Raw genomic sequence first — 15005 nt, 5'->3', positions numbered from 1 at the left:
CTCTCAAAATTCCTTCCCCACTAATTCATTGTTACTTGTGGGGAAAATGGGTTTCACATAATAAATAATTGTGAGGGTTGTCAGGAACAGAACCTTTGTGATAAATAGGACTACCTGTACTGTATCCTTTTTCACAAATATTTCAATAGTAGTATTTTGCCTTTACCCTTCAAAAAGTTAAAATCATTCACCTTTGATATAAAATGTCTCTCTGATAGCATTCCATCTAAGTCATGCACCTCATTAAACTAAAGGTCTTCACTTAGCTACACCAAAAGCAGAAGCATCCCTGACTCTCTTACTGACTACAGTGACCCCTCGTTTAACGAACACCTCGGTTAACGTAATTTCGATTAACGAACTGCCTTCCATAAGGATCTTCAATTCGGTTAACGAAAAAAAATTCGCTTAACGAACTTCTTACGAACCGACCTCAACATGTTTTCGCTTGCACTGACCGGGCAACCAGCTTTAGTATCAGTCCGCCAATACATTAATCGGTTCTAGGGCTTAAATTCCTTACTATTTTTGTAAATATCAAGAAGTTTATACTATTCAATAATTTTAAAAGTTTAATATTCAATTTTTTTGTCATTTTAACAATTATTGAACGAAATTGAAGGTAAAGTGACTAGTTTAATGCGCGGCATCCAGCCTCTTAACACAGCAAACAGGCGTCAGTCTCTCTCTGTTTTCACTGGAGGTAACATCTTGCTTGAGACTCTCTTCAACTAAATGCTTTTTGTCTGTGTTTCCAAGCAAATTATTGGTCATTTTGAAATATATTTTATATATTGACAATATATAATGCAGTGCAGCATTGATTTAAAGAAAATAATCTTGAATTAAACCAGAGAGCTAAAATTTTATGGGTAAAATGGCGCCATGGGGTGACTTCTCTTCCACCCCAATGCCTTCTTTTCTTCCTTCTCCTCCACCCCATTCTAAATCCCATCATCATCATCATCATCCAGGAGCCTTCTACATACACACCTCAAAGTAAGTGAACTTTTCTACCATTTTTGTTGAATTTAGGAAATTTTCGGTGAGCTGGGGCCATTGCAAGCCCATTGAAACAATGGTTTGGAGTTAGCGAGCGTTTGAGTTAACGAACGAGCCTTCTGGAGCAGTTGAGTTAGTTAACGAGAGCCACTGTATTTGCCTGTTAACTTGTGAAAGCTGGTCACATAAAATGATAAATGTCATTATTTTTATATTATCAAGCAATATATGAAACTAAAGATATTTTTTAAATAACAATTACAGTACATTTTAAATTAAAAGTTAAAAATTTAAGTTTTAATCATATAAAGCAGTGTGGCTAACAGTCACCATCCCTAGACCGTAGTTCAGTACGGGGTATTTTGTATAAAATATTGTGTCCTGATTTATATTTATTTCCTAGACAATAATCATCACTTGACTGTGCAGGGTAGTTAATATTTAGTACAAGTGTTCAGGGCTCTGTATTTGTACACATCCTAATCTGCCGAGAGTTTGTTTGGTGTCTAGGTTTGCATTGTTATGATCGTCAGTTGTTCATATGATACAAAAAATTTTAATTATGAATATTCATAACAATATTTAAGTCAAGATTATAATGGTAAACATTATTCAGCAGATTTGGTGACTTTCATTACTTAGATAAGTTAATAGAACATGTAATACAATACCTGTGAGCCAACCACGTCCTTTGCTTTTTTTTTATTATAATTTCCCAAAAAGTGTCATGAGTGAAATTTTTTTTTAAATTATGAGTACAGTATAAAGTTTTGTTCACTTTTTACCAATAAATAACAAAATGTCCACGAAACATTATAACTACAGGCATCCCCCGGGTTACGGAAGGTATGTCCTTGAAAATTTGTCCGTAACGCGAAACCAATTTTCCCTTTGACTTCCATTATATAATTGGAGATGCGTTCCCAAGGAAATATTTTTGGCAAAATGACGTAATAGAAGCACATTTATGCATGAAGATAATTTTTTTTAACACATACATTGATTATTTTAAGATATAATATGATAATAAATATACAAAACACTTGAATTTAACTTACCACAAACGATGTTGAGTGCTATGTAAGGTGAGATAAGGTGGTGCAATCGGATTTACTGGGAGGGAGACGAAGGGGCACTACCTACTGACTCCTGCCTCGCCTTGTACAGTATTGTAGCAACCACCAAGAAATCCACACAAAATAAATTCTATAATTTCTGTGAATTTTTTCTAATAGTATTGAAAAAATAATAAGTTAAAAAATTTATCCAATTTCCGCAAGGGCGAATTTTTGGTCCATATCCCGAATTTATTGGGAATAATTTCCCAGATCCTTAAGAGCGAATTTCCGTAACCCGGGGATGCCTGTACATTAAAGTCGACCAACATTTCACCCAAATGAGACCAATAGTCTAATAAGTTACAGTACTCATCAATGTGTCATACATTTAAAGTTTTTAGAAATTTAATTCAGTGATTCACAGTTGTTAAGTACTGGTAGTTTCATTAAAAATTCACTCACAGTAATTATTACATAAACACAACAATAACTTGTCAAAACAATGTGGGAACAATGTAAACACATGAAAAATGAAAGTACTGTACTGTGTGTATACAAAGTGACTGCTTATTTTCACCATACTACAGGTATATACAGTATTCATACATTTATAATCTCTGAGTTATTCTACCAAGGGAACTTTTTGTTTCTATAATATAATACCAAGTGTGATTTTTGTAAGAAATTTCTGCCCAATAATTGTGAACCACCATTCTGTAACCTGTCATAATTTGCCGAGACAACTGCTTCGCCACTGAGGTCACATCGTATCACTCCACTGTTAATTTGAACATCATAATAAAAATTCCCTGCACTGTTTTATGTTCTGGATGAGCAGTTGTCAGGCAATATGAAATACTGTACAGTACAGTACTTCCTGGACCAATACTGTCATTTCCAACTTTCCAATCCTTTTAATGTTTGGCCACATAGAGAATTGCTCCTCACACCTTATTTAACCTAAAGATTAACCAGGTAGTATTAGGATGCTCAATCATCAGGAGACATCAGCTGGTGAGGGAAGGCCGATATCTTTTATAATTACTGTACAACTTTAAACATTGTTCTTTGCTTAATATCTTCTTAAATTGATCATGAAAGTTCACTAAAAGAAAAAAAAACACTGAATTATTGTTTTTACAAAATCAGACAGTAAATACTTTTACATACACAGGAATTTTATTTTTTTTCCTGTAAATAACACAACAACAAGGTAAGGAAGATGGGGGGTGGACCAAAGACTTATGGTGTATTATATAACAAGGATAACCCAGGCTCACGCGTAAAGGGTCACGGAAACCCTACTTGTCAAAATAGATTTACTGACTGGAGAAATTCAAGTAAGGAAAATGAGTTGAATTTAAAAAAAATAAGTTGACAGCTGAGGGACTAAGGAGGAGGAACCTACCAAATCACCTGATAAATGACTTACACCATTAATATCTTTCAGAGGTACGGTATCTATTACATAACTTTCTAAGACGTATTATGTCTACTTAATGATTTGTGAAGATGTATTCAAAATGTTTTTCAACTAAACTGAAAGGACTGCCTAATGATAATTTACCCCTTGTTCATTATAACATCATTACTTCACCTTCTTCATTAAAAACTTTCCCAATTAATATACTGTACACTTTACTGAAAAATCTGATATTGGTACTTTGGGAAGTGTCTAGACCCACAACAACTCAAATTACTGAAGACAAATCTAAATATTGTCTCCAATTGCTCTTCCATTCAATTTATGCCACTTCAAATATACTTAGTATACTTCAAAACTATGTTTTGGATATGACTCCCAACCGAGTTCTACATACACTAGTGCACTACTGTACTTCTATGGTATAATTTAGTTTGAAGTATTATCTACAAAATGTGCTGCTTACAAAACTTGCTAAACAGATGTGCCATATATGGAGCATAAGTTGCTCTTGAGATGTGTTAGATATACAAAATTACTAATTGTTTAAGATGACATCAAATATCTACAAAGAATTTACAACTGGCACTAACTCACCAAAATGGGTTCACTGTGGCACACGGACACTTTTTTTATGGCACTCGTAGAAGAACTTTGTATGTGGTAGAACTCAACCTATGAACACTCAGGAATTTTGTGCAGGTTTCCTACCCAAAACTAACCGTTTCCTGACATCCACCATTTCAGCTGCAATGTAAAATAATATTCCTTTACACATACAACAAGAGAGACATGTGTTAAAATAACAAGCAAATTTTGGTAAAGAAAATACAGATACATTCAAAATTCTCATGTTAATAATTAACGATGAAGGGAGAAGGAATATATACAGATATGAGTTAATTCACAAAAATAGATAAAAATTACATATTGGCAAGAGGTTAAGTATTGTATCTTACTGGAATTACAGCAGTTATTAACAATATACATCTGCAGAATAATAAGAAAAATAAGATGATGATAATAAACAAAAACAGTAGAATCATTGTATAAATAATGTGCTAAGACATTGTTTGGCAGCAAGGATTATGTTCCCTCCTTAGTTGACAGCCTTGTGAACACTTTCTTCACTCACAAGTAACCAGCTCACCTCTACCTTCAACCTATAACACTGAGACAACAATTATCAGTGTTGTTCCATAATAATAAAGTGACAAATATTGGACCTTACTTTATAATAACGATCCTCAGAGGTAAAATTACATCAATGACTCGTCAACTGACTGGTACATCAACAGTGATGAGATACAGTAGTACCTAAATTATGAACAATAAAGTACAGTACATGGACACAATATGACTACAATACAAATAATCAAATAAAAATAAAAATAAAATACAAAATAAAGTTTAAAAAGAACACAATATCCCTGACTACCATTCACAAAAAATACCATACATCAACATTCTTATCTTGACTGAATCATTTAAAACCAAAGAAAAAAAAGTAAACTCCTTATTCATTTCCCTTCAGAGGTAACAATGTATGAATCATGAGCTGCAGTGAAACATACAAGGGCGAAAATTCATCAAGAATGGGATTTATCAGTGAGACCAATCCCAGGGAAATGCATGAAGAGTGGATTGAGATTTATCAGTGAGACAAATCCCAGGCAAATGTATGAGGACTGGGATTTATCTACAAGACAAATCCCAAAGACAGATTACCTATGACCCTCTGGATTACTATTAAACTGTCTATTTCCCAATACAGTATTATTTTTATAACACAAAAATCATGAGCATTGTGTACACGAAAACAAAGCTTAAAATTCACTTAAACACTTTTATGTTCTAAGAATAATTACTTTTTCCTATTATTCCACTGATCTAAACTAAATTCAAATGAAATCTAAACACTGTGATGACAAGTGATGGGTAGTATTTAGATAATAAAGACTGATGATTAAGGGTAAAATGGATAACTTGATAACATTAACCAAATATGGTATTATAGATTATGTATTAACTTTAACAACGTAGTTCTCTATGTGGAAGACTTGGGTGAGGAATAAATTTAGGTTCAAGACATAATTAAAATAAGTAAAGCACCAATTGATAGAACAGATCGGCTGCTACAATGTTAGTGGAACAGCTTGCTGGCTATCACTGTACAGTACATGCAGTAATAATGCAAATGTCATTTACTTGTCTATTAAGGAAGTGGCTTTGAATGTACAGTTTTTTTTAGGAATTCAAGGAATTTAGTTCAGAGCAACCCTTATTATGAAATATAGGGCTGTACATATCAATGGTCCATGCAATTTGAGGAATGCTGTAGTTAGTATGTGTAATTCCCAATGTCTGCTCTCTTTTCTATAACACTGTTATGATCAACCAAGCACAGAACTCATCCTACCTGACCGAAATACCACTGTTACAGTTTGCCACACATAAATACCCTGAAATGAACAATATCTGGAAGACCTGTTCATGACTGCAACACTCCATGATGGGCCTTACAGCTTATTATTATTAATCCCTTCTTAGCATGCTCAGGCTCACCCGACTGAACAATACACACACAAGCAATACATATTTAAGAGTTTACTCTAAGCAAGCACCTATGCACTTCTCTACAAGGTAACTCTGTAAAGCATCTAGCACACTGTGTTAGGATAGCTTTGGAAAGGCTCCACCTGAAAGGCACAACAATAATTATAATTTTGGATACAATGGATACTGACCAGCACAGGAATGGAATTAAAAAGCAGTAGAACCTTAATTATCTAATGCCGAAATCAGTGAGATACTGGGGAAAAGTCTTATTGTCTTTACCTCAACAGCTGGATGACACACTATACTGTAGTTATTACATTAAACTTGCACTCCAACTTCACTCATACTTCAGTGCGTTACACCACATGTTTGCTCCACTGTAGATTTTACACGTCTGAGAAATTGATGAAGTAGGAACAGAGTTCTTATCTAATAAACTATTAATGCTTTGTCTGCTTAAATGGGTTACACTATTACCTTATGAGAACATACAGTACTGTATTATGAGCTAGTTTGTCATGATATTTACATGTATATATTTTTATTTTGGGTTTCCTAGGCAGCCGTTTCAAATTCTTGGATTTTTTAATGAACTTTAGTACACACATGCACGCAAGCACAGACACACACTGGAGAAGAAGGAAACAGTCGAGTAGGCTTCCTTAGAATACTGAAATATGAGATATTATTTTGATTAGGTATTCCAAAAATTGTCAAAAAGAAAAAACAGAGACCACAATTACGAAGAAAAAATTATCTTTCAATTTCACCTAGTATTAATATTCAAGAGTAATACATAATAAATCATCAGATTCTCACTTTAAAAGCTGAAAAAATTCTGTATTTTTTATATTCATCTTCCTCTAAAACTTTAGGAAATCACAAAGACTACATTGTTATTTTCATCTTGGGTTGGAAAAGACAAATTTTTTAATGCCTTATCCTCAGATGGGAAAAGATAAATTGTTTATAAAAATGTGCCATTCAAAAACAGCAAATTAGGGAATGATGTCGTCCTTCTCTTGTGCATCATATACCTTAAGTAACAGACTAAAACACCATAGCAAAATATGTACGTAAGATACCGGTGTGATTTCAGTAATTGGCGTCTCCAATTCTATGAGTGGGTCTATTGTTAAAATATGTACAACCGTAGACTGAACTGATCCATGAACCAACACTTCTTCAGTTTATTGTGCAGAATTAATACCTAGCATGACACGCTACGGTGTAAACAATGTGCATGTACATTATTAAAAAACTGGGTGCAGTACAGTACAGGCAATATCCAAAAGAGCAAATTTGGGGGTGTTTCCTTATTCTCATCACTGGTACTGATGAGAGTTTTTGTGGTAATATATTAATCAAGTGTATTTTTAAGTAGGTACTGTAATATAATGAGAAGCAGGACATTTTAGGGAAAAGTACTGTATTACACTATTTGCAGACGCTTAATTTGTGAAACACCATAAATAATTTGATTGATAATAAAGGTTTTACTGCAATACTCTGCTAATGTTAACAATAACAAACAAATGCATATAAATTTTTCTCTAAAAATTTTCAACCTCTATTTCCCCAATAACTCAGTCAGCATTCACAATATCAATAATTCTTTAAACGTTATTTAATAACAATAATAATAAAAACAGACTTTTGTGGCAATGGTTAAACAAAAACTGTGGTACAGAACAGTAGACAGTACCATATTTTCATTTATTCTATAATATTTTAAATCCAAGTAACAGTGCAAAACTTTATTGCCCTGCACATTTCATAAAACTTTTATTGAGCAAAAGTCACATTTACAATAACTTTTTGTATATATCAACCATATTCTGTTGCCACTACCACAGTGCTTAATAAATTCTGTAGTGACTTTCCACAACATGGAGAGCCTTCACATCATGGAGGCGATGACACTTGTATATCGTACACAACATTATTCTGTTATCACTATCACAATCACTCTATCTGATCATATATTTTCTGATACCCAAGAATAAATGTTTGTATTATTTCCCCTCATGCTTCTTAAGTTTACTGAATAATTCTAAAGATAAAAATAGCTATGCATACACCAATAACAGTTATAAGCACCAATGTATGTTTACAATGGTGAACTAGTAGTTACAGTACACAGATGACATAATATTATACCAATATTCAGAGATGTTCAGATATCACTACAAATTATATTCATTTTACTTGAGGCAATTGCCTAATTATATGTTAGGTAATCATATTCTTAAGTGCTTTCTGGGTTCCAGACAGTAAAGTGCCAATCTCTGAACTTTGTTACTTTGCTGCCTGCTTAATAAATAATTTCATAAATATTTTGCTGCCTTCAGCTACCTTTCAGTTGAGTTTTATAAGTTCAGCTCTTAAAATATAACATCTTTATCAAAGAACTTGATCATTTATCACATTTCATTTCATAGCTGAAGGAAGGAGACAAGTGACCTGCAAGAGTCTCCCACTAGAACACCTTCTGGCAGAGCTGTGTTCTCCATGGAATATTTATATTCTATCTACATTCTATGAGCAAGAACATTGTCCTGTCTAATTACTATAAATTTGCTGTATAAACAGCTACTTATCTAGGTGAACTGGGGTTAGCAAGATGGAATCTCAACCTATATATGGTAGTTTGCTTTAAATTTCCAAAAAGCCATCAGATACACTAGGCCTAACCCTGGAGCTGGTTCACTTAACTCAAACCCTGAGTCAGAAACTTGGGTGACTTTCTTCAATTCTCACATATTCCAGCCAATAAGGAACCTACAGTATCAGGGAGGAGGATGGGATTTTGCGTAACTTGTCTCTTCCTGTCAGCCAAAAAATGAGACTTTGTTTTGTTTTATTTCTACTCAATGACCCAAGTGACAATGGTAGAGAAAGTCCATCTAAAATATTAAAACATAGCTAATATTATCTTGGTAAAGATAATGCATACTTGAATGGGAGAATAGCAGAGCCCCTAGACAAATAAAAGCTTAAATAAAATTAAAAGGCCGAGCTGTACAAATAACACATCATTGGAGTTTAGCTACGAATACATGCACATTAAACATGAACACTTGCACGGTAGAAAAAGAAGATGGTATATTGTACACACAATACCAATCACCCCATAAATAATGTTTGTAAGGAGTGTGTGGCAAAAGATTTTACAACCAACATCAGAAATAACAAAGTGAAAAAATTATCTTGGAATCTTCATAAGGAGAGTTGCAGACTCCCTATGTTAACACAGGCAGAGAAGATGTGTGGACTGAGGTTATAGCAAGCTAAGACTAAGAGGCTACAAATAGACCCAGGGTACACCTCAGTGTAGAATTGTTTATTGGATTATCAAGCGACCACCAAATTAGAGTTGAAACTCCACCTCTTAACTCCAGTTCAACGAATTAGGAATTGAATAAACAATTTACGGTGATCTGACATAACAATATTCTTGCCTCTTACACTGCAGATAGCCTCCTGGACCAGGTAGACTTAGCCAAGATGTTCTAATTGGGAAATCTTATTAGTCACTCACTAGTTGATATACCCATTGGAAAAAATAGATAAATAATAATCTCACACCATTCCTTGATGATAGCTGCATCTGTACCATATCAGGGCCTTCCAACATTTTCTAATTTGTCCATAATGCCATTTCCTCTGCCATGGTATGTAAATATTGAAATGTTTTCATGAACTCAAACTTCTTAATTAATATGTAGATTACCCAAGGGCAAAACAACTTGTGTTTTCAAGCAACATACAGTAAATTAACACTAACTATTGACATAAGCAATTCATTCTCCACTGAAAGAGTATTTAATTCTCTAAAATCTGATACACTTATTTTTCAAAAATTTTGTAAAAAGAAAAAAATTGCACATGATAATAACAGTTTCAGATCAACTTTTAAATCTGTGTCCCAAAAGAAAACTTAGATTTCCACAATAAAGGCACCACCTTAAGCCACAGTCTAAGTGAAATAACAGTCTACTGCAGATAAGCATTCTGTTTTGCTAATTATTTACTGCTCTCCACTTGAGCACCACATTCTTCACTGCCATATACCGTACACTTTCTGCCTGTGAAAACACTTCAGGTCCTAAAAAGACTAAGGTTAATACAATAACCTCGGGTTATTTCACAATTCTTCACTAAACGTTTTTATTTCACTCATCCAAAATTACTGCCATTTTCCTAAATATTGCAGGAAATTTTTTGTTTTGTAAGAAAAGCCACATTGGAAGCATTTCAAATCAACCGTCACGGCAATAATATTACCGTGCTCTCACACTTCCCCAGCTGCAGTCACAGCATCACTAAGCCAGTGCTCACTCACACAAGGACAATTATTCTTACTTCCACATTCCCCTCTTGTTTACCACATAAGCCATCTACCAAGATGTCTAAACACTCAGCAGCTGCTTCTTCTTCCAGTTCAAGTGCAAAATAGAAGAGAAAGATTTTTAAAACTTTAGAGGAAGTTAAAATTTGGATGGTGTTGACCATGAAGTGAGTCACTTGTGGCGTGATTCATAACCTGAAGACTGACATTATATTTACTCATATTACTGTACGTATATTGGAAACAAACAACAAAATAATTATTATTCCTGCAAATACCAGTAGTGTACAGTGTATGGTAATTACCAGTAACAAATATTCATATTGCACTTACCATTGTAAAACAAAACACCAATGATCCATCATATAAGAACATATCTCACTACCAGTATAAAAAACATTACTGTGTACAATAACATAAATGGTTTTAATCATCTTTAAATTAACATTCCAGTAATAAATATTTGCAGTTACTTTTAAGATACACAACATCAATGTTCCAGACAGAGACTACAAGTGGCACCAAACCTCATGTTTCTCTAGGCAAGCAGAGTGAAGACACCCCTGGCTGCCTACAACAGAACTATGAATTATTGATAGTAACAGATAATGACGATACAATAATTAATCATTTCTCATAATTTTTTACCATTTTCATTATTTTCCCCATTGGTGTACCAGAATGCTGTTCATTTCTTGCTTGTGTTTAGAAAATAAAACCTTTTACTGGTAAGCAATACTTGGTGAAATTTTCCTAAGCCCAATCTGTGGGACACCCGGTCAGTCTGCGGCAACAGGCTGAGATATATTCTTTAATACCGGTAGTATGTAATTTTTTTTTTTTTTTTGTACAGTTTTTTTATTTTTTCCATGGTGTATCAGGATGCTGTACTGTATAATTATTACCAGTGTTTAGTAAGCACTAAATAAATCATTTAAGTGCTTGGTGAATTTTCTTGGCTCTGCTCCCCAAGTTTTGTTTTGAATTGCGTCTTTTTACATACTGTATTTTTTTTTTACGGTATGTTCTCGGTCCCTAACTCGTGAAATAACCCGAGGCAAATGTAAAGTCACACTGAAACGGATAATTTTTGTTAATACAGTACAGTGTTCATGCCAAATCCCTATAAGGGACATTAAAACTCTCGCTGCCATGGTATATTATCCCCTTGCTGCCACATCTAAGCATAGTGATGGAGATTCCTCACATCTGAATTCTTCTAAATCTTCATGCTTTTCTTCCCTCAGATTAAAAATGCAACACTAGAATAATCTAATCTGAAGAATGTTCTACTAAATGCGTAAAATTCTTTAATGGTTCTTCTAACACTTTCAAAATAGATATACAGTAACCAGAGTTCAGTCCATCTCACTATATACACACTAAAACTTCCTTCTGTTTGATAATTCACCAAATGAAAACACTTTGGTTCTAAGTTGTTGTTCTGAGCTATAACTCACAGGAACACAAAGGTTTCTGTTTTGTTTTCCTGACTGGGATACTTATATATTAAGCTGCATAAAGAGCAAACATAATATTTCACTATACTAATGATGAATCACAACAGGAGCAATAATAAACAATCAGGAAAATATCTTGATAAGACTTTCCTTCTACTTTCAGTCACACAAACACAGTCGCCAGGCTCTCCACAGAATGCCGTAAAGACTTTGGTTTTCCCTATTTGAACTACAACAGTCTTGTGTGCGGCAGGATGAAGACTAAACGTGACTGCAGCGGAACAGGAAGAGGAACGTGACCCGTGCCATTGCAAACATTTCACATTATTCAACTGGAAGTACACTATTTCTCATGATTAGAGACAGAAGAACCAAAGTAATATGTTCATATTACCTTCACTAAGCTTTCACTGGAAGTGTGTTACTAACACCTTTGCACCTTTGGCTATGTCATAAGCACATTGTATAACCTGCTGGGTGACAAACTTTGGATCAAGGGTGTGGGCATGGGACACCAGATGTCCGCAGCACTCGCTCTGCAGTCTGCCGGCACTACTCACCAGCTGGCGCAGTGCTCCCTGCACCCCAGGAGAGCACCGAGCCTGGGCAAAGGGAGAGATCTTTATGAAATATCAAACAATATAGTAGATGAATTATTAGAAAATGATGTTTAAAAATACAACATTCATTTTCTGTAAAATCTTCACAAAAGTGTTTCAGAATTTCTTCACAATACTGCACAGTACTTATATATCAATAAGTGCCACAGATAGCTCTATGACGTTAATTTAACCATGTGTAACAGATATACAAACTTAGTGGTGAAAAAATAACAAAATTATATTGTATAAAGATAAGTAAGTATAAAGTAGAGCAAAGTAAGCAAAAGCCATCTGGTAAGATTATCTCTTTACTGTATAATAATTCAGAAGAAAAAGATATTATAAAAAAAATATATAAAATACCAGTAAAAAGAGCATAAAATGTCATTTATGGGTACAAATAATATACAAGGAACATTACTATACCATATGGTATTAAACCAGTGAAATATTCATGAATACTCAGTGGTGAATTATATAATGTCACAGATACTGGAACCTGGCAGGACAAAGGTCTTTCTAAAACAATACAAAATTTTCTAAGAAGCATTGCAAGCTTTATCTTGAATGGCATAAATATAAGCCTTTTTGCTGCAGCGAACTACTAGATGTGTGCTGTCTAGAACATACACCTTCACTGAAGTAACAGAGGGACAAATATTTTTAACATTCAACCATTTACTGCCTCACCTTTTGAAAAATTCCTTGACTCCTCTAAATTTATTTTGATTTCCCTGTTTGCAAACACACATGTTAAAATAAATGCTGATGAGGATCACATAAAACATTGGGTTATTCAAGGTTTTTTATGTAATACAAACCTACATTCAAATAAAATAAACATTATCAGTGCCGCTTCAAAATAAAGAGAAAGGATCTCTCTCCATGACTAAAATTTTCACTCTTTGATAAGTAAGAGAAAACCTAAGAATAATAAAGAATAAGTCCATATTTCAGTGTGAAGATGACTGCAACTTGATTAACTTAAGAGGAATCTTTATGTATCCCTCTACTTCACTATATAATTTACACTAACTTTATTAAGAAGCTGTACATCAAGGTAACACAAATAGAATCCTGTACTGTATTTAGATTTCAGCCTCCATACATCCTCACATTAAAAGTATGATCTCAGAAATATGACACAATTATGCTTATAAACTGTGCTCATTAAATATGACAACAGTATACATGAAACTACTGCCAGCTGTTTGTGTTAAAAAAATAATCAGGAATGTCTGTTACCAAATGGTCTCAAATATACTCAGTTTTTCTTTAATATTCTTTCTAAACAGCTAACTACACCTAACTCAGAGATTCAACTGTGTCCTTGCTGGGACTGGTTGTTCTCAATTATAGCCTTTCACATACTGTACTGTACTGTGCTGTACTGCCAATGTTAAAGTTCATGAGATTCTATTACCTAATGAGATCTGAGCAGCCAAGGTGTGATCCCGAGTCAAATTTAAATGGTTGTTTCAATATAATGATGGAATGACTCTGTCTAATATCAACTGTACCAATGTACCATTTTCAACCACTGTAAAAAAAAAATAACCCAGACTGAAATTTGTGTTAGGTACACAATTGTATAATTTCTAATAAAATATAGTAATACAGGTACACAATAAAAACACCAAAATTAGCATGGATATCTATCTTTCTCCTGCGAACTAGCTAACCAATTTAATTATTTTTTCTATGTGTAAATGGGAGGACTAATTAAAAACTGATATTGAAATATATTCTGGCAAAACCCAAAGGCGAGTAACTCTTGTAAATCTGGGCGACTTCCTTGGTTAGAATCCCACGTATCAGCTGGGTTGATCTACTAACCCCTTTGGATAACTGATCACCCTTACCTGCCCCCTAAGCCATCAGCCTTAAGTGAGGGTGACAGGACACAGCTATAGTCTCCAAAAACAATAGGTCTTATCAGAATTGTGATCTGCCCAATTAATTACTCACTTGCCAATGGAAATTACCTTTCATGCCCTTTATGAATGACTTTTTCTACCATTTTGGTTTATTACCAACCCACAAGAAAACATGTCTAAATACAAATCTATTCAGTATTTAGTTGTCCTGTCTTTACCGAGTTGTATGCATGATCTTCACTTTTATCAAATGTAACGCCTTCCTGCACCCTTGAGGGAATCTCTCAAATACTCTTTCTCTCTGTGTGTGTGTGTGTTTGTGTGTGTGTCTTTATTTTAATTACTTGAAAATAATTACCAGTGCAAAGTGCATGGTATTGTAATAATACTCAGTGAACACAGTAAATAAATGAGTGAGCAAGAGCTCATTTAACTAGCAAAATGAGAAGTTGCATGATAACCAAAAGTAAGGTGGCAGTGAATGCTGAAGTTAAAAGTACTCGGTAAAGAAAGCCAGTATATATGGTCACTAACAAAAACATCAATCCTCGTTAAAAATCCTCATCCACAAGAAAGTTATTAGAGATCAATGTTAGCATAATGTAAAGCTCATTCAAAAACCTACCTAATTTACTTTGGTTTAATGTAATAAACAAACAAGTCAAAAATGAAG

General features: G+C 34.0%; 1 protein-coding gene across 5 annotated transcripts in view; it reads right to left on the bottom strand.

The window, feature by feature from the left end:
* Positions 1–4320: 4320 nt before the first annotated feature.
* LOC121860605 (ARF GTPase-activating protein GIT1-like) overlaps positions 4321–15005 on the bottom strand; it is a 38208-nt gene continuing 27523 nt past the window's right edge. For all 5 annotated transcript variants that reach the window (XM_042357797.1, XM_042357800.1, XM_042357798.1 and 2 more), the window contains one exon: positions 4321–12455. In XM_042357797.1, coding sequence (XP_042213731.1) covers positions 12261–12455 — 195 coding nt within the window. In that variant the 3' untranslated portion in view covers positions 4321–12260. The remainder of the gene's footprint in view (positions 12456–15005) is intronic.

This window comes from Homarus americanus, unplaced genomic scaffold (assembly GCF_018991925.1).
Source record: "Homarus americanus isolate GMGI-L3 unplaced genomic scaffold, GMGI_Hamer_2.0 scaffold11150, whole genome shotgun sequence".
Lineage (NCBI taxonomy): Eukaryota > Metazoa > Arthropoda > Malacostraca > Decapoda > Nephropidae > Homarus > Homarus americanus.
This window is presented reverse-complemented; position numbering and strand designations above follow the sequence as displayed.